The 21343-nt window shown below is 41.5% G+C and overlaps 1 protein-coding gene across 8 annotated transcripts in view; it reads right to left on the reverse strand.

The window, feature by feature from the left end:
• Positions 1–2150: 2150 nt before the first annotated feature.
• The window catches only part of Gstcd (glutathione S-transferase C-terminal domain containing), a 111212-nt gene continuing 92019 nt past the window's right edge, over positions 2151–21343 (reverse strand). For all 8 annotated transcript variants that reach the window (XM_076575012.1, XM_076575009.1, XM_076575010.1 and 5 more), the window contains 7 exons: positions 19590–19705; positions 19392–19436; positions 17690–17818; positions 12704–12837; positions 10297–10327; positions 5984–6053; positions 2151–2876 (listed from right to left, as the gene is read on the reverse strand). In XM_076575012.1, coding sequence (XP_076431127.1) covers positions 2740–2876; positions 5984–6053; positions 10297–10327; positions 12704–12837; positions 17690–17818; positions 19392–19436; positions 19590–19705 — 662 coding nt within the window. In that variant the 3' untranslated portion in view covers positions 2151–2739. The remainder of the gene's footprint in view (positions 2877–5983; positions 6054–10296; positions 10328–12703; positions 12838–17689; positions 17819–19391; positions 19437–19589; positions 19706–21343) is intronic.

Raw genomic sequence — 21343 nt, forward strand, 5'->3', positions numbered from 1 at the left:
AGGGCTTAGTTATTACTAGGGCTATGAAAGAACAGAAAAAGTAGGTGTAGAGCGGAACTGAGAGTCAGGACAGAACTGAAGCTGTATAGACAGAATTTTGTCTTAGAGGAATAAAGTAATGGACAAAAGAACTTTAGTGTACACAGATTCTTTACCCTCAGATAGCCCCCATTGCCCTGACGGTTGTCTTCCCCAGGACTCTGGGGGGAATCTTCTCAGGGCAGGGACTCGGGAAAATTCCATTACCTGACACTGATTGGGTGGCTGTGAACCTTGGACTGGATAGACTACAGGCCTAGGGGAAAACCAAATACTGTTGTGCTGCTAACCGAGCACTGTGATAAAATGATCCCAATGACACTCTACTATACCCACAGAGTAGTCTTTGCTCAGCCATCATCAGAGAAGCTTCCGATTGCAGCGGACGGGAACTAACAGAGCCCCACAACTAGGCAACGTGCAGAGACTGAGAGATTTTGGAACACACAGTTCTTAGTGGGAAGTCAGCATCAAACTCCTCTCAGGGCACAGGGAGCTATGGGAAGAGGAAGTGGAAAGGTTCTAAGAGCCAGAGAGGATGGGTAACTTCAACAAAACAATGTCTTCCAGATATAACAGGACTGATGCACAGATGCACTCAAAGAGACTATAGCAGCATGCACAGTTTCAAGCCAGATAAGGCTCCCAAAATTGGGACGTGGACACAGGCTCCCACCCCTAATGAAGAAGCGTTTCACTGAGTATATTAACCACACTTAAGGGTAGGCCCTGTGGTAGTTTGAATAGGAATGGTCCCCAAGAACACACATTTGAATGCTTGGCCCATAGGGAGTGGCACTATTAGGAGGTGTGGCCTTGTTGGAGGAAATGTGTTACTGTGGGGGCGGGCTTTGACGTCTCAGGGCTAGCTCAGGCTAGGCCTACTGTAGTACTCACTTTTGTCTGTGGATCAAGATGTAGAACTCTCAGCTCCTCTCTAGCCCTAATTAAAGGTTTCCTTTATAAGAGTTGCTGTGGTCGTGGTGTCTCTTCACAGCAATAGAAATCCTAACTCAGACAGGCCCCACGCCCAGCAGAAGAAGGCCAACACAAATCAAACTCAATGAGATTTTTGTAGACTTTTTGTCTCATGTTGCTTTGTTTGGGCATTTTTGTTTTTACAATTTTTGGGGGATTATAATTTAATTACAACAATTCTCCTTTCCTTCCTCCAAACCCTTCCATATACCCCCATGTGCTCTCCTTTAAATTTATGTCCTCTATTTTTAACTAAGCTTTTTTTTTTTGGTCTTATTGGTCTTCTGCTTGTATATTATAGTTTCCAATATTTTTGCGTTTTTGCTTCTCTCTGTTTCTTTTTGTTTATTCTAATTTTTTGTTTGTCTGTTTTCTAAAGAGAGAGAGAAAGGGGTGGAGTTGGGTGGATGTGGTGGGAAGGATCTGGGAGGAGTCAGGGAGGGGAACCATGATCAGAATATATTATATAAAGGTTTTTTCAATTAAATAAAATAACAATAAAAAAATCTATGTATTATATAGTATGCAAATTATATCTCAATTTAAAAAAGAAGTGGAGTAAGCTGTAGTTACAGATACCAATGTATAAAGCATGTAGGCCTGATAATTATTTCTCATCTTAAATATATCTCATAAAACTGCAAAGTTTCCTTTCTGTTCTTATTGTCTTATAAATTATTCCTGTATTTAAAAGCACAGTAGCAGCCAAATAAAGTCCTTAAGGTCTTCTGCTTCAGATATGAAAACATCAAGATAAATAAACAATCAATTCAAATACTCTGGTCATAAAGTTAGGAGCAGCACAGGCGAGGACTGACTGTGTCTGTCATTAAAAAGCTGGCTGCTGCAAAGAGCATGTAGGCAGACAGCACCATTCAAATGAGTTTTCAGAGTCTGCACACCATAGCCACATATAAGGCCACATGTTGTGGTATGACACGTAGAACTTGGCTCTTCTAGATCTAGCAGATCTCCTTTGATAGGCACAGCAATGGACCGCATGTAATTCATTCTTGTATTTTCAGAAAAACCTAGGCCAGGGTCTTGAAAACCATAGATCTCAGTATTTGTTAATTATATGCTTGAATTAAATAATTAATATATTTACTATTTAGTGAAAATTTATATCTGAATTTTACTTTTATAAGTGCACTTTAATGCAGTTGACTTACAAATTTTCACATGAAGTGTTTAAACCAGCAATAATCTTATTTGATAATTTATGGGCATATAATTGAAAGGAGTATACTCCATGATACACAATTTCAACCAACCTCAGATTTAAAAAGTCATACCACATTTACCATTCTAGGTTTAAAAAAAATAAACTATAGAAAAGGTACATTGTTTTTTAAAACTATAAAAAGTACAACCACCTTTGAGTTTAGTTTTGATCATCATGTGTGAATATCTGAAGACTATAAAATGAAGGCTTCGAGGACATAACTTGGATTGACTATCCAATCAGGCAGATGTGTGAGGAAATTGTTCTGCTGATGGAAACCTGGCCAGTGAGAATAATTCTTTTGGCAGCTGAGGCTTCAGGGGATTCCCTCTAGGAAGCCAATCATCCTTTTGCATACACAGTAAGTGTCCTTCTTCCAAGATTCCCTGTAACTTTGGACAGGCTTGAGATGCTCCGGCAGCACACCAAGAACTCCCTGCATGCCCTGGGCTTTCATCAGGAAGCCAGTGGCAAAACGTAAGAGTGAGTGCTTCATTCTAAATGGGGATGCCCACGATCATGTTGTTTTTGGGAGAGCAGCCCTCTGGCTCCATAGATATCACTTGAACAGAGTAGCCATGTTCTTCTGCTGAGGTTGCACGGTCCATATCCACCAGGCACATGCACTGCTTCCCTGAAACAGAGTAAATGCATCTTGAGACACCTTCACCAGTGATGGCATTTCCATGCATACACAGGAATTCAGTGACAACACCCATCAGTACTATGGAAAAGGCCATATTCCCCTAAGTACAGTCTACTTTAGGCTTAGCTTTTGACTAATGTGAAGACACACTTCAGTTTTATCATGGCTAGTAATTTACAGAAGGCAAACTTTTAAAAATATATTGATAAGTATATCACAAATGGCAACTACACATTCTACTTTATACTTTGGCCAAAATCCATTTTATAGGATTTTTAGAGGATTTTATAGGATTATAATTGTTCTGCACTCCTATAAAGTCACATTATTAGTGATATTCTAAAAACTTGTCTCTGGGAATATCTAAAGTGATTTACTGACAAAGGGCCATCTGAAACACATGTCACTTTTCTACCTGGAGTTTTATAGGACTATGAAGAAATAAGAAATGCAAAGTATGTGAGAAAATGCTTAACCATGTGCTTGTTATTTTAGGCAGAAATGTAATGCTGGGTATAATTTCCCTGATTTTCAGGCCTCACCTTATTAAGATACTGGTTTTCTATTTCCTTTGCAATGTCTGAGAAACAAAATAGGAAACCTGACTGGCAAGCAAGCAGCTTATTTGTTTTCTTTTGGAAGTACAAATTTAAAATGTCAAAAGTAGATGAGGAAAAAAAGTGGCTTGAGGTTTACTATAGTAAAGCCATTACTCAATTTTATAATCTGAACTGTTCTACAGTCAATATCTAAGGTTTTGTCTTGAAAGAGGTTACTGGCTTTGGAATCTCACTTCTTCCATTTTCCTCTGATAATTATAGAAATGCTTAAACATGCTTTTACAATACGGTAGCTGAGCTGGAGTCTGCTGCAGTGAAGTGACGTCAGCCGTGAGGACACATCACTGAAACAGCAAACCTCCCGTGTAAAACAGGGGACTCTCATAGACAAAACAAAAACACAGAACGATGAAATTAGCACTAAGAATAAACAAGAGACTCCGATTCACAAGGCTGGTATTATACACGTCCTTAAAAGGACTCACGCTGTGAAGATTAAGCGTGTTAGAAAGTGATACAAAAGAGGTATCTAGAATTCCATTTAGAAAATAATCACCTCCTCACCAACAGCTATAGGGCTGGTCTCCTTCTTCCTTTAAGACGTGTGTGAATGCTTCCCCATCGACTTTACAGTGGAAATGAAACATTCCCGTCAGAACGGGATGCTCTGCATTCCTTCAGGACCCACCCTGGGTTTACAAGGCAGCTCATTGACTCTTGGCTTCAATCCCAGTACAGTTCATTTTTCCTTTTTCATCTTGTAGAAGAATCTCATATTTTCCCATGTTAAGTGTCAATACAACTGAAATTCAGTTGTTGGCAACCTACCTTTTGGGGGTTAGTAAATTTTCTAAAAATGTTCATTAAACATGGAAGTGGCAAGATCTGTGAGAAGCTGGCTTTGTCTGGAGCCCTACCCTGCCCCTGCCCTTCAGCAATCTTGCCAGATGTTCTTCTGCTCCAACCCTGGCAATTTCCCTTCCAGTCACTGCTCTCACTTGACACTTAAAACTCATACCGACCATGACCACTGAATCTATCCACTACGCCAATCTTGACTCTATTGATCTCTATGATTTGAATGTGTTCTCCCAAAAGCACATGTTGAAAACTTAATCCCCAGTGCAAGTGTGCTAGGATGTGAGCCCGTTGGAGCCACGATTAGGCCATTAGTATGAGGTGGATGCAGGCTATTACTGTAGGGTGGGCTCACTATTGTGAGTGGGTTTCTTATGAAGGGACAAGTCTGGCCCTATCTCATGAAAGCATTCCCTACATTGCCTGCTGGCGCTCATTCTTGTGCTCTCCCACTCACTGTGATCTGCCCTTCTCTCTTGGCATTTGATCCCGTCTACAATGGTGTGACTGCAAGAAGACTCCCATCAGATTTAACCCCCTGATCTCTAGAATGGTGGACCAAATCAATTTCCATTGATTGTAAAGAATAAGACTATACGGATGAAGACACACATCTGGTGTAATTACAACAAGTGTACATTATGGTGACTTAAAAAATCAGAAATGGGAAATCAGAAGGAAGAACAGGAAAAGGGGAAAGAAAATGAGAGGCAAGAGATGGCAGTTCTGGGCACAGCAAGAACAGGAAAGGAAGTCTCTTAGCTGCAGGTCTCAGTGCCTTTCCTAGTGAACACCTTACTACGCCGACTTTAAAATTTAAAGGTAATTATTTACCATATAACATCTTCAGTATAAACTATTTCAGCTGGGCTCCAAGAAATGACAATCTACTCAAGTATATATGGAAAAATGCATCATGTTGGAATTTTAGAGTATGACAGTGTCCAATAGAAGATTTCTAAGAAAAAAAAAAAGGTGTGATTTAATCCCCACCCACTTATTTTAATCCCTGTTTTAGCCTCAAAACTTCCAGTGACATGAATGAAACTGAGAACCTGTATTGTAGAAATGAACAAGAGCTCTGTGTCTAGAACCAAATAATCTGAGGCCATGGTGTGGCATTAAGAGTCTCAGGCAAACTGTGGCTTACTCTGGTCATCAGTAAAATGTAAATGATCATGTCTATCTCATTTATTTTCAGTGTTTAAGTGTGTGATAACAGTTGCTATTATTCTTCTAAACACTATTACTTGGAATGGTTCTGTGGTCTTTTAAATGCTGAAATATATATGTAAGTATACTTTTGTCTAAGAAAGACACATTACCATTCTTTATACATTTTTAGTGAATCAACTTTGGCACATGGAGTTGACATTTACATTTTTATTATTTTCTTTGTGACTTTGGGCAGATCCTGAGGTTCATAACAGTAAGAAAGACTTAATATGAAATCTACTCAGTGTCCAACACTGAAATGGATTTAAAGACAAAGATGCTAACAGGATGTGACAAGCTATTATAGTTATAAAGCCCTGTTCATGTGCATGATAACCCCCAGGAAGAACAAGTTTTCTTAATGATAAATGGACCAGTGTTTTCCCCAAATAGACCCTAGCCATCCATTCCCAGGCATGCTGGGCATACGCTCCCCAACAGCTGTTTGTTGAGAACACATACCTATGAGTCTTCTCTGGGGTGGGAGCTGCACAGCTGTCTGATCTGCAAATCTGCACAGAATCATGTGTTCCTAAAAGGAGCACGAAAAGAATGTAGGTTTATTCCAATTAGTGCTTCATGTTGTAAAACAAAGACATGATCTCAGTTCTTCTGGAGGTCAGGAGTGCTTAATTTAATAAAAAATACTGTACAAAATTGAACAGCTGAAAAGAGCAATCCTGAGAAACTTATACTCAGCCACTTCTTCCCTTCAGGTTGCCTGTTCTTCAGATGTAGTTCTTAAGAACAGATGCAGAGAAAAACCTCAAGGCCATTTTACCTAGTGGTTCTTATCCTATAACCAGGACAAGACAGTTACATTTTGTAAGTATACTCTGTTAAGTGAATAGATCAATTATCTATCTATCTATCTATCTATCTATCTATCTATCTATCTATCTATCTATCTATCTATCTATCATTTATTTATTCATTCATTCATTCATTTATTTTTCCCAGAGCTGAGGACCGAACCCAGGGCCTTATGCTTGCTAGGCAAGTGCTCTACCACTGAGCTAAATCCCCAACCCCAAGATCAATTTTCTTAATTTTTCTTTCTAAAGGTTATTTGGATCTCTTGCATGGGACTTTAAAAAGATGAGTGACGTGTCTTCTCATACTACCTGAGGAGAAAGCCAGTCATTCTCTGGGACTCCTGGCAGAGTGCTGGCTCCTCCTTGGGGACATCCCTTTCTGCTTTGAGACCATCTATAGAGGAGACCCGAGGGAATGGGAGGGAGATTGGGACTGCTGTATAACAATTTTAGGAGATACTGCATTAATGAAGAAGAGAAGGAAGCCTTGAAGGGACAGAGGCAGTAAACTGGGGAGTCCCCGTTCATCTGCAGGTAGCCGAAGTGACTGGGCAACGACCAAGTTTGTCAGTGCTCCCTCCATCCCAGAGCACTGGAGATCCCGAGTGGGAAAGAGGCCCCAGCTGGAGGTTCAGTGAACAGGGGGACTCAGACTCACCACCTGATTCTTAATACTCGGCACATTAAATGTCAAGGGCCTTTGTATTCAGACAGTCATCCTAGTAGGCTGGCCTCAAACCTGCCACCCTCTTGCCTCGGCCTCCGAGTGGGGAGCCTCTGTTTCCATCAGGTAAGTGAAATGTTTGTGGCTTTTTTTTTTTTATAACAAGGGTATTTTTGTCTCAACCCTTATGTACTAAAACATATTTTAATCATCACTATAAAAGTTAATGGCAAAGGGCAGGAAATTAATAAAGTGGTTTGAATAAATAAATTATATAAAGCCTTCACAAATTGGCTGGTATCAAAAAGGGACAGAAAAATTTAGAATTAGAGGAGCTGAAGAAGCAAGAACACGTATTCCCTTTGTCCCCTGGAGTTTCTAAACAGACCTGCTGTATATAAGTAAAGGGAATGTTGAAGGAATTAGAACTCAGGAGGGGTCCAACGCTCTGTGCCCCTAAGTTTTACCATCCCTTTCCAGAATTGTTTCCGATGTTCTCTTTAGTAAAAGGTTCTGAAAGAGCAAGGCACGTGCGGACATTCTCAGTACCTGCTGGCCAATTTAACTATGGAGAAAACCCACCAAATTCCCAAAATATTTGGACACTAAGAAACGAAGCTCTAGGAAGTGATGGGGTAACATTCTGCCACAGTATCCAAGAAGGGAAGATACCTCTAGGGCATTTACACCCGAAACTTTCTGAGGGCTGGTGGACTAGCAGCTCCTGAGAGTGCTGGAGTAACAGTAGATAGACACTGTGAACTGGGGTATGCCAGGGGCGTCTGCTCTCCGGGGTCAGGGTGACCATTTCTCCTCTTCACAACTGTAAACTCTTTCCCAGCCAGTAGACTAAGGGCGCCCTTCCCCTCAGCAGCCCAGCTTTTCCCCACACACCCTCTCACTTGTGTTTTTCACAGTCAGTTTTTGATGATTCAGGTAGAACCTTCTGAGTGAAAGATGGAGGGTCCTAATGTTAAATCTAGCAGTTCCCCAGGATATGAGCCTTTTAATCTGGCCAGCAAAGGCAGCAGTAGTCTGGTTCTGGATGAGAGCATGACACGAGAACCCACTCCAAGTATATGTGACTGTGTGTGTGGGGAGTGGGAAGGGGAGGGGAGGGCTGTGCATGGGGCAGTGAGGGGGGGCTGTGCATGGGGCAGTGAGGGGGGGCTGTGCATGGGGCAGTGAGGGAGAGGAGGGCTGTGCATGGGGCAGTGAGAGGGGGGCTGTGCATGGGGCAGTGGGGAGGGGAGGGCTGTGCATGGGGCAGTGGGGAGGGGAGGGCTGTGCATGGGGCAGTGAGAGGGGGGCTGTGCATGGGGCAGTGGGGAGGGGAGGGGAGGGCTGTGCATGGGGCAGTGGGGAGGGGAGGGGAGGGCTGTGCATGGGGCAGTGAGGAGGAGAGGGCTGTGCATGGGGCAGTGAGGGGGGGCTGTGCATGGGGCAGTGGGGAGGGGAGAGGTGGGCTGTGCATGGGGCAGTGGGGAGGGGAGGGCTGTGCATGGGGCAGTGGGGAGGGGAGGGGAGGGCTGTGCATGGGGCAGTGGGGAGGGGAGGGCTGTGCATGGGGCAGTGGGGAGGGGAGGGCTGTACATGGGGCAGTGGGGAGGGGAGGGCTGTACATGGGGCAGTGGGGAGGGGAGGGCTGTGCATGGGGCAGTGGGGAGGGGAGGGCTGTACATGGGGCAGTGGGGAGGGGAGGGCTGTGCATGGGGCAGTGAGGAGGGGAGGGGAGGGCTGTGCATGGGGCAGTGAGGGGGGGGCTGTGCATGGGACAGTGGGGAGGGGAGAGGTGGGCTGTGCATGGGGCAGTGGGGAGGGGAGGGGAGGGCTGTGCATGGGGCAGTGGGGAGGGGAGGGCTGTGCATGGGGCAGTGGGGAGGGGAGGGGAGGGCTGTGCATGGGGCAGTGGGGAGGGGAGGGGGGCTGTGCATGGGGCAGTGGGGAGGGGAGGGGAGGGCTGTGCATGGGGCAGTGGGGAGGGGAGAGGTGGGCTGTGCGTGGGACAGTGGGGAGGGCAGGGGAGGGCTGTGCATGGGGCAGTGGGGAGGGGAGGGGAGGGCTACAGGTAGGGTGGGATAGAGGGCTGGAAGTGGGCACTGAGGAAGCATAAGGACAGGTTTGAAGAGAGAAAGCTGTCAAGGTGGTAGAAGTGAATGTTTAAAGAGACTACTTCATTGTTAGATGGAGGAAGCAAAAGTACTAAAATGTAGGGCTGGTCCACAAAATGACACTATGTTCCAGCGGGTCTGTGTAAAAAGTGGAATTCACTGAATTTAAATTCAAACTAACTATCAAGCTTTAACTGAATTACCCTTGCATTTAGCTCAAATCACTTCTTAGATTTTTATGTCATGTTATTGAACAGTTGTTAACGGTGATATTCAGAAAGATCAAAACTGCTCTGCTCAGATCAGTGGCTCAAAACCATCACGACTTATGGGAGACCGGTCTCTAAGTGTTCCCTGAGTTTCTGTAAGCAAGAACTGACTGCCTTCTTTCAAGGTCAGGCGCTGACACACTGGGACACACAGCCTGGGATCTACTTGTGGGTAGCTCACCATCAACCACTCCTTTATATCTTCAAAGGTTTAATGAACAATAAAAATAATAAAAATGGGAGGGGCAATGGAGAATACGTGGGAAAATACCTGACTTTTTATAGAAAAAATTCCCTCCATTCTGGATTATCTTTCCAAGCATGTCGTCAGAGTGCATAGCCTTGAAACCAGTTTCCCTCCCCAGGCATGAGCAGGTCCATCTCCTGGGAAGAGGGCCTCCGGGAGTCACATGAAGATGATGGGACTCTGGCTACTGCTGCTGTTACAACAGCTGTCTTTTGTCCATGACAGGAATCTCTGCCTCTGTCAGCATTTACTGGGCCAGCTAACTTGGTAACTTGTATGTAAGAAGGGGAAAAACAAAATCTCAGCTCCTTCCCAAATCTAATTCACTATTCAAAGAATTAAATTAATCTGGATTTGAAACTTTTAAAAGGCCATACTAGATATTTTTATGTGATTCAATGTATCTGTAGCTAATATATAAGACAAAATTTGGGATGGAAAAATATGAAGGATCAAAAGTTGTATAGGAAGGAGTCACAATGACTCATGTATATAATCCCAGCACTTAGGAGACTGAGGCAAGAGGGTGGCCGTGAATCTGAGGCCAGCTTGGGCAAATAATGAGTTCCACGACAGAGGGTGAGAGCCTGTCTCAAATAAAACAACAAAACCCTAAATGCACAAACAAAGTATATTCAGAGGATGTCTAGATCTTTTTAATAACGTTACCTTGTATGATAAAGTTTCCTTGAATTTTTCACTAGAATAGGAAACAAAAAGGAATTAGTTACCACTTTAAAGAAGGTCAAATAAACTGAATTATAAATAAAAATATGTACTGTATTTGAAGAGTATTAAAGGTTATTCCGAATGAAGAACTGCGTCAGTTTCAAGTGTGTTTATGGGAAGATAACAGCAGAGCATCAGGATGTCACGAGTTTTAAAGAGTCTACTCCCAAGTCTGTTAATCCTGTTAGGAAAGGGCAACCACTTCTGGATTTTCTCCTGACACACTTTCCAGTGCTGTACTGTGGTTTTGTTATGATTCAGGTGTGGCAAGGTCAATGGATCAGGAGGTAACCACCACTGAAAAGATACTTTATCCCTCACAATTCCCCAGAAAGGAGTGGCATGCCACATGGGATGTTGTGGGGATGTGCCATGCCATTGATGAGGCTGAGGGAGTGCGGTGACATATGGGCCTTTAATGCTCCTTTTGTGGGAAGGAACAGTGAAGTCAAACATAAAGAAACAAACCAACCAGAAATCAAAGCTGTCATAACTGTTAAATTCCACACAGTCCATTACAGAGTTCTATTGACTAATTAAGAATAGGCCTGTGTATATGATATAAACTTCATTAGTATCAATTAAAATAATTTGTTTTTACATAATTTAGGAACAATGGACTATAAAGTCACACATCTGCCTTTGGTGAATTAGCTAGTTCTCATACACAAAGAAATCAATGTTCCAAATAGTTCCAAGGACACAGAGCAAAATGACAGTCAATCCACAAGGCTATAAAAAGGGTGACATGAAACTTAGACTTTTAAATCAGTAAAACTAGGATATAAATCTGACCAGGTCAAATTAATATTCTTACACACCTCTTAGACTTACACATTTCTTCATACACTCTAAAAATCATACATTTTATCAGGTTTGAACTGTTCAATAGGCCTCAAATTATCATATGTAAATATATATATATATATATCCATCCTGTCTGTCTGTCTGTCTGTCTTTCAATGCTTCCTTTGGTTTTCTCTCAGTTTGTGAACTGTAGCAAGAGCAAATTAATGAAAGAAAAAAGATTATTTCATACTGTTACTTATATTAAAGACTAAATTCTAATGAAAAATTTCTAAGGTTTCCAAAAGTAATGTGACTGATTTTGTGTCCTAAGAAGCTTTTTTTAAAACATAGGACAGAAGGTCCAACACTGATATATTTAGCTTCTGATTTTCAGTAACTGAACCAGAGAGTGAAATGTCACACAGGGTTGTTCTCCAATAGAAGTGGTGAGAATTAAAATTTCTTCCTTGCTATGTGGAATTAGAAGGATCATGAAGATGGCTATCAAATCTAGGCAATACCTGTAAATACTATTTATTATTATTTTTAAATAAAACCCTACATTTTAGTTTATTTACTTTTTGTGCATGTGTGTATGTGTGTGGGTGCGGATGCCATAGCATGTGTGTGGAGGTCAGAGGGTCCGAGGAATCAAGCTCAGGTTGTCTGATCTGGTTGGCAGATGTTTTCATCCCCCGAGCCATCCTGGAGATGCTATGGATGCCATGTAACTACTAGCAACAATTCACATTTATGGACTTACTCTGTGCCCTCTTACTTTTTCTGTTGTTTGATTAGAGAGACAGTCTTACTCTGTGCCTAGGCTGGTTTTGAACTTGAGGCAATCAATCCTCTTACTTCAGCCTCCAGTGTCAGGATTCTAGGCATACACTTGACCTCTTTGCCGCTTCTAAGTAATATATATCTCGTTATTAAATGCTCACCTGAGCCCTTGCAGTAGCTCCTGCTATGGCCTCATTTTGTATAGAGGAAGACAGTAACTTGTCTGACATTACACAGCATGCAGAGTACTAAGCAGCTAGTACTACACCTGGTCAGTGTATTCCTAGACTCTAAACACTAGGCCAGTACACTCCACTGCCTCTTACAAAGGATGGTTCTGATTTCACTTAGAGCCACACCGGGAGGTGGGAAGCCAGCTGACTTGCTCCTAAACAGACTTGCTTCTAACTGATCTGAAAGAAAAGGCAGGGACAGACAGAGGAGAGCCAATCCTCTTAATCCTGTTCATAAGCAACACCTGCCACACTGGAAAAGGTAGACAATCTCAAATGCAAATCTCACTGCAACCTTATTGATTTATTTTAGTTTTTTGAGACAGGGTTTCTCTGTGTAGCCCTGGCTGTCCTGGAAATGGTTTATGTAGACCAGGCTGGGCTCGAACTAAGAGAGATCCACCTGGCTCTGCCTCCCAGGTGCTGGGATTAAAGGCGTGCGCCACTGCCACCCAACCGACTCTAACTGCATCTTTATTAAACAAGTCTCGTGTAGCAACTTACTCCCACATTGGTGTCTTAGGTAAAACACTGAATGTCACCTTTTGGGGAAATTAAACTTGGATGTGTTCTGAATGAAGCCGTAACAGCACGGGCACGTGATGAAGGAAGCCCGCATTTGGATGCAGTGCTCAATCACCATATCTGTTGCCACTCCACAGGCATGCAGCGCCACCTGGAGAACAGAACCGGACCTGAGCGTTAGGTGTCTTAACTAAATTCGGAGTACTTCAGAGAAATCAACTCAGGACAAAGAGCTGACACAGGAAGCGAGATGAGCCAGAGCATCTTCAGTGGAGAGCAGCATGCACCTACACACTGCTGAAGGGTTTGTCAAAGGATTCAGCAGCAACCCAAAGGGGATGACTGAGCAAAGATGGGGAGATTTGAGCATTCATGAAAACAACAACAACAAAAAACCCAGAATGGATGAAGTATTTCAAATATCAAATTTATGAGCCAATAATGATACTTCCAAAATCCCAAATAAAAAAAAAACCTAATTGGTTATTTTTGGTAAATAGCCAGCTCATTTTGATAAATGGAAAATACTGGGAAAGATTTTTTTTTAAACTATGTACACCATATCTCTGGGTAACCATCTGTTGATAATGGAATGATAAACTAAATTGATGCCATTCTGTAGTTTATTTATATAGAGTAGGGAGGGTCGATGATTACAAACGCTGCTAATGCAGAGACAACAGGACATACCACTAGCATCTATGATGCAGTCTAACCCCGAATTGAGGCAGAATATAATTGTTTTTGCAGTCTAGACGGTTTTTTAAATTTCAATTTGCTTTTTTAAAATTTATTTTATTTTATGTGCACTGGTGTTTTGCCTGCATGTATGTCTGTGTAATGGTTATCAGATCTTGGAGTTACAGATGGTTGTGAGTCACCATGTAGGTGCTGGGATTTGAACCTAGGTCCTCTGGAAGAGCAGCCAGTGCTCTTAACTGCTGAGCCATCTCTCCAGCCCCTGCAGTCTAGATCTTAATTGTTAAAATTGAGACACTTTAGGGGCCAGGGAAATAAGTGGAAGAGAAGTAATCAGTAAGATCCACATGTGGAAAACTGTAAAGGACAATTAACAAGACTGCAAATAAATCATAGGGAAACAAATGAGCCAGGGATTGTCCCCTAAAGATGCTGCATTTAATTCCTAGAACAGAACATTCAGCCAAGGCAGAAAAGACATTCACAGATGTGACTGTGGTGACAGTTCAAGATTATCCTCAACAACATGGGCAGCTTCAATCTAACTACATGAGGTCTTAAAAGCAGAGAATTTTATAAGGGAGGAGCCTAGGAGATAGAACAGGAGGTCAGGAAAATGGAAACCCAAGCCTGGACTGCCACCGCAGGCTTCCACAGAGGGCAACCAGGGAATGTGGGTGGCCTCCAGAAGCTGAGGACACTCGGCCCACAGCCAGAAGGGAGACATAACTAAATGAAACCACATTCTACTAAGTACCTCAGTGAGTCCCCACCATGGCACCTTAGAGCGTCCAGGTAAGAGGCAGCATGACTGGCATCTTATGATCTAGATTTCTGATCTACAGAACTGTTAGTTAATAAATATATGTTATGTTGAGATGCCTGGTTTGTGGTAACTTATCAGGGTATGAATAGAAGAGGAAAACATTCACATTAACCATTTTAATTTTTAAGAATTAAAAAAAAATTAAATAAAATATTGCAAATAAAAATGATTACACTTTGAAATTAATCAGACCCAAAACCTATTCACGTCAATTTTTCTGTCATCTTTCAGTTCTGGACTGGGTCGTCTTGTTAGGACAGGAGGTGAGAGCAGAGCCTTGTCCTTCCAGCCCGTTCACAGGGGTCGGGATGCTGCTGGTCCTCTCGCCGCAGTAACTTAGAGCTTCTGCAGCAATGTGAATGTGAGTGACTGTGTGGAGCAGTTTGTCTTTTATTTCAATCATTAAAAGCTTAGAGTTTCAGGAATGAAATAACTTATTCATTCACTATTTCATTTATCAAAAAATCTCTAAGGTCAGCCTATTTATCAATATTATGGTCATTGTGAAGAATAAAATATCAAAATTGTGGTTCCTATTCTATATTCTGTTTTAGTACCAATGGAATTTTAGTACCAATCTATCAATCAACTTGATTATAGAAGTTTGAACAGACCTAAAATTCTGGTGCTAACTAGCACGTGGCTCACTGTGTTGGGCAGCACACAGAAGCATAAACAGAAACAGAGTGCGACACAGGCCAGAAGCCCAGAAGCACTCAGAAGATCCAGTAACACACAGTGGGATGTCTGTGCCATTCAATAGGGTGCAGAGCCCAGCATGGTGTGTACACATGTAATCCCAACACTTGAGAGGCAAGGCTAGGTGGATCAGGACCTCAAGGTTATCCTTGGCTATATAGTGAGTTCAAGGCCAACCTGGGCTACATGAGACCTGTATCAAAATATAGAAAAACAAACAAAAATAGCATAAGTATAGACAGAAACATTAAAAGACAGAAAGGTGGGGGAGTCATGAAATCTTCTGGAGGAGATGACATTTAAGGAGGGTCTTGTTGAACAGAAAGGATTAAAGAAAGAAGAAAATGGAGACTATCACAGGAACTGTGATCAATCAAATAGTCAAGAACAACTGAGTATCCAAACTCAACTGGTATCTACAACACAGCCTGAGGCTCAGGGAACATTGCAGAAGATGGGGTGGAAATACTCTAGGAGGCATAGGAGCAGACCAGCTGTTGTGAGACAGTGTGTTCTGATTACAGCACCCATGAAATCCTAACAACGTGGTCTCCTAAACAAGATCTATACAAGGAGAGCAAACACAGATGCGGAAATCCTCTCAAATCCCTAAGATGAAGAGCTACAGGTAACCAGTGGCTGTTAAGGGAAGGAGACTCTGTCTTCTCCAAGGAGCAGGCCCTGGACAGGTTATCCATTCTCAAGTGGTCATCCTAAACACATACAAGCAACACGAAATGGACCCAGCAGGCTGGATTCATATATACATACATATTACATGTATATATGTACCAATATTTAACAATGAAGAGGTCATAAATTTGAAAGGAATTTGACTGGGGAGACATGGAAGGAGGTGGAAGGGGTAGAGTGTGGTGTGGAAATGATGCAAATACAGTACTAAAAAATACCAATACATTTTAAAATAAATTAAAATAGTATTAATACTACACTTTTTATAAATAATCTTATTAAAAGCATCCTTTAAATTTATAGTAGTCAATATTTATAGTGAGGCTACCTGGAAAACGGGACCCCAAGAAAGACATGGAGAAATGGATGAGATCTACATGAACAGCCTGGACATGAGTGGGAGCAATGAAGGGCGACAGTCGAGGGAAAGAGAGCGGGAGATCCTAGCTGGGTCAAGAAAAGAGAGGGAGAACAAGGAATAGGAGACCATGGTAAATGAAGACCACATGAGAAAAGGAAGAAATAAAGAGCTAAAGAGGCCCACAGAAATCCACAAAGATACCCCTACAAGAGACTGCTGGCAATGGTCGAGAGACAGCTGGGACTGACCTACTCTGGTGATGGGATGGCCAACCACCCTAATAGTTGTGCCATAAACCCCATCCAAGGACTGAGGAATCTGGATGCAGATATCCATGGCTAGGCCCCTGGTGGAGCACTGGGAGTCTAATTAGTGAGAAAGAGGAGGGTCTATATGAGCGAGAATTGTTGAAACCAAGGTTGGATAAAGCACAGGGACAAATAACCAAATGAATGGAAACACATGAACTATGAACCAAAGGCTGAGGGGCCCCCAACTGGATCAGGCCCTCTGAATAGGTGAGACAGTCGATTGGCTTGATCTGTTTGGGAGGCATCTAGGTAGTGGTACCAGGTCCTGGGCTTGTTGCATGATTTAGCTGTTTGAAACCTGGGGCTTATGCAGGGATGCTTGGCTCAATCTGGGAGGAGGGGACTGGACCTGCCTGGACTGAGTCTATCAGGTCGATCCCAGTCCTTGGGGGAGACCTTGATCTGGAGTTGGTGGGAATGGGGGGGTGGGCTGGGGGGAAGGGGAGGGGGGCAGGAAGGGAGAGAACAAGGGAATCTGTGGCTATTATGTAGAACTGAATAGTATTGTAAAATAAAAAAAAAATAAGTGGAATTCATGGAAAAAAAATTCTAAAAACTTTTTTTTGGATGCTTATTTTGGAAAAAATATATTTTCCTTATGATGTATATTAGTCATTAAAATCAAAACCAGTATTAAGAAAATGGTATTCTTGTAATAATGAAACACTTGTTTTGAAGGAAAAATACAAACAAGCCATGACTAACAGTGGTTCTATTTATTCAGTTAGTTTTTGACTTTATGGTGGTGCAAAGGTACCAGACATTCAGGGAGCACCAGGTCTGGAACTTGATCCTGGCTAACAGGACTCCCGATGAGCCTCACTCTGGTGCTAGACAGCAGCCCAGCTCAGCTCTTAGTCAGCCAGCCCTGTGATCACAAGGCACATGAGCAGTTCCCTACAGCATTTGGTGTAGCTAATCTATGATATTCAGTAGATTCCTGTATTATATACATTTTCTACTTATGACAGTCTATTATTGGCTTATCAGTATATAAGTCCATAAAGTAAAGGAGCATGTATCCATGTCACATGAAAAGAAATACACGTTTATAATTTTTAACATGTATTTCACATGTTTATTTCTATATAGATTGCCTAGATATTTGTGAATATAAAAATAGTATATTAAATATAGTCTATTAAAACAGTAAAAAAAATAAACAAAAAATCGTTAGACAGTACATAGGGGCATCCAAAGTAATTAAGGAAGGGAAAAATCCATGACAGGTATCTAATAATGAAATATGGAAAAACAATACTGACTTCAATATCCTGCTATTTCAAACATTTTTTTCACATCTACAAAGGACATAAATCATATGCCTTTTAGTTAAAAAAAGCAAAGGGCAAATAAATATAAAATAAAGTTATTATTTAACTAATAAGAGAAACTGAAATTATGGACTACTCACCCCAATGTTAAACATTCCTGTAAAATACTCCATATTTGCTTGAATGAACCAAATGTTGTTTAAACCTAGTTCGTCACTTCTCTTCTTAGCACGGATTAGTGATAATTCCTTGTTTTCTATTAATATAACCTAGATTTTATGCAGAAAGAAATCCAGTATACTCAGTAACACAATTCAGACATTAGTGCTGAGCATTATAGCTATATTTCATATCTTAATAATAATGCAGAATGCATTTACTAATCCTCTATCTTGTATGATAGTTCACCTGGTACAAAAATGAACAATGTCTTGAACTCCTGAAGTTTAGCATGCAATGATATAAGTGAAAGAAAGAAACAACAGCGTGTTATATGTTCAGACTGAAGTGTAATGGGAACTCAGATTTGGAGACTAAGGCGGGTTTTTAATGGAGAAATAACATTAGCGGAGGCCTGAAAACGAACAGAGATTAGCTAAGGGAACGGCTTGGCCTGAGGAAGATTGTGGTATATCAACAGTGAAGAGCTGAGAAAGCTGATAGGGTTTGGCACAGTGCATGGTGACAATGATCGTGGGAAAGAGGGGCAGGGTGTAAGGGATGGAGATGAGGTGGAAGAAATAACGGGAGGCCATATCATGTATTTATGATAAAGAAGGTTCCAGAAGCTGCAGGGAATAGCTTGGATTGGTGGGGTGAGGCCGAAGGCAGAAGGAGCCTCCAACAGTAATCACAGGTAGAATTAAAGACATTGTTATCATATATTTTTTCCTTAAGCACACTTTATAGAAAGATACTGTATCACTTTACATAAACACTTGATATACAGTTGATATTAAAAACCTTGTGGTTTTATCTAGCTGAAGCCCTTGTCCGGGTCAGTCCATCTAAGTTTCCAGGAGAATTACCAGAAAGGAGAATTACTAGAATGGGGAAAAGATGCCCTCCGCCCCCCTCTGCCTCCCGGGACTCTGCCCTGTGAGCCCCTCCTCTTAGCCAATCCTAACACTGTTTTCCCAACACTACAACAGGGCTCGTCTCTTCTCCTTCAACTTTGATTTGTTTTGCTCTTTATTCTCTAGAGCAGTGGTTCCCAACCTTCCTGATGCTGTGACCCTTTAATGCAGTTCCTCATGCTGTGGTGACCCCAACCATAAAATTATTTTCATTGCTACTTCCTAACTATCATTTTGCTACTGTTATGAGTTATAACGGAGATACTTTTGGAGACAGAGGCTTGTCAAAGCGGTCGCGACCCACAGGTTGAGGACCACTCCTCTAAGGAAACCGCAGCCCCACCCCGGTCATTTTCCACCAGGTGTCTGACTATCTGTCAGCTCTAGGTTTTCTTCTCACAGAGTCATGCTCTGCCCCAGTTGACTATATATTTTTAAAAAATGACATTTTTTTTTTAACCAGATAGTCCTTAGTAACATTTCTAGTTGTGAATGTGTGGAAAATTAAGTTAGCGTTATCATATTCATTTTATTCAATAGTGGAATAGATACCCTGTTTTACTAAACACATACACGTTAAAATCCTAGTAACTCTACTGTAGTCTTACTCTCCTTTGCCCCCAGTTAAGATTCTGATCTTAGGAGTCACGTGTCACATATTTGACTTGATGAGTGAGTAATCAGCAATGCAGAGGGAGGATTCTGCAGACATGGCCCTGAACTGGACTTCCTAACCTGTTCCACCGGGTCTCTTACTCACCCTTACCTGGCAAGAGGGCAGCATATGTGCAAGAACAATTCCAACGTGGCCCTGAAAGGGAAGACAAAAAAGTCAACTTTGGTTCCCATGGCTCGTGTTCAGTGTTAGACAATAAGTTTGCCAAATAAAATCATGACCTTGAATGTAATGTAGCAAGGTCTCATGATCGTGGAAAGGCTAAAGGACAAGAGAGACATATGATACCCCGCCACTGCAGAAATCCACAATTCTGTCACCAGGTTTGGCTTGATTTAGCACCACGTAAGCAAGGTTATTCAACTGTTGCTGCTTCCTCAAAGCTCGGTCGGTGGACATTTTGCCTGGGGAAGAGAAGAGAGGAGGAAAACATTTAGCATTGTGAGGGACCAATTAGACAGAATGGACAGGCTGTTGGATAGAGGAAGAGTGTCATATGTGCATATGTCCACATGTATACACATACACATCAAAGAATGAACTACACATTTCATGTAAATCCTGTGAGCTAGAGAAGTCGAACCCAGAGACTAGCTCTACTTATGATTAAATTATTTTAATTAATGTGTACTTGAATGCTTGACCCCAGCTGGTGGAGCTGCTTTCTGGAGAGGTTATAGAACATCTGGGGTTGAGAGGCTTGCTGAAGTTACATCACTGGGAGGTAGAGAAGACTTTTGAGGGTTTACAGCTTTTTTTTTTTTTTTAAAGATTTATTTATTTATTATGTATACAGAAGAGTGTGCCAGATCTCATTATAGATGGCTGTGAGCCACCATGTGGTTGCTGGGAACTGAACTCAGAACCTCTGGAAGAGCAGTCGGTGCTCTTAACCTCTGAGCCATCTCTCCAGCCCGAGGGTTTACAGCTTTAATCCACTCCCATTATCTCTCTGCTTCCTGTATGCTGATGAAAATGTGACCAGTCTGTTTCCTGTTCCTGCTGCATGCTTTTCAAACCATGACAGACTTTCCCTCTGGAGCCCAAAAGCAAAAGTAAACTGTTTCCTCTATAACTTGTTTTTAGTCCTGGGATTTTATCATTCCAATAGAAAAGTAAGTAACACACTATGCGACTTTTCTTTCAGCGAAGACACCTTCTTCTAAAGAGTACAAGTAATAGCTGAAAAGTTAAATTCAGAACCATAAAGGCTTTAATCAATTTGAATACATGAAGAGAAAATAATATTCTTCCTCCACTGCTCCCAGAGATACTCTGTAAAGGATCACCAACGTCAACACTGCTCACATCTGCTTACAGAGTTCTGATGAGAACACTTTGGTGTTTTTGGTCTCCTTGAGCTCTTGATTCTTTTGGTGGGACTCTGAGAAACCAGGGACACAGGTGTCATACAGTCAGAGCTCTATCAATGGTTACTGTATTCAGAGGGAAAACGGATTTTCCTTTCCCACATTAAAGCTTCCTTTCCTTATGAGCCAGACATTGAAATTTAATGCAATTAGGGACTAAAGATGGGCATTTCCAAGTATGAAATGCTCTGGGGCCAGCAGCATGACATCACTGTAACTCCTTTTCAAAAGCCCACTTGTGGCATTCCCAAGACATCCTTAGAAAGATGAATAGCATTGTTGTTTATGTATAAAACACATTTCTTCAGTTTGATAAAAAAATATGTAGAGATATCAAGATTTTCTTGCTCCAATTTAGAGAAAAAAAATATTTTTAAGAGAATATTTTAAGAGAAAAGAATAGAATACATTTTATCTTTCCATTTCCCATTTTCCTTCTTTCTTGTGTTACTAAATTAAGTTTTAAAACTAGGAAAATTTTACTATAAAAAATAAAATCATAATATCCAGTTTCAAAAGTAACATTGACAAACATTATATCTCAAATCCTTAACTTTTCAGCCATATATAAAATATTATATTACAAATATCTTTTTATGTCAGTACATTTGTCTCTAAGAATATATTGTAATGGTACATACTATTACACTGATTATGTATACACCTTGGTTT

This window comes from Peromyscus maniculatus, chromosome 6, assembly GCF_049852395.1.
Source record: "Peromyscus maniculatus bairdii isolate BWxNUB_F1_BW_parent chromosome 6, HU_Pman_BW_mat_3.1, whole genome shotgun sequence".
Lineage (NCBI taxonomy): Eukaryota > Metazoa > Chordata > Mammalia > Rodentia > Cricetidae > Peromyscus > Peromyscus maniculatus.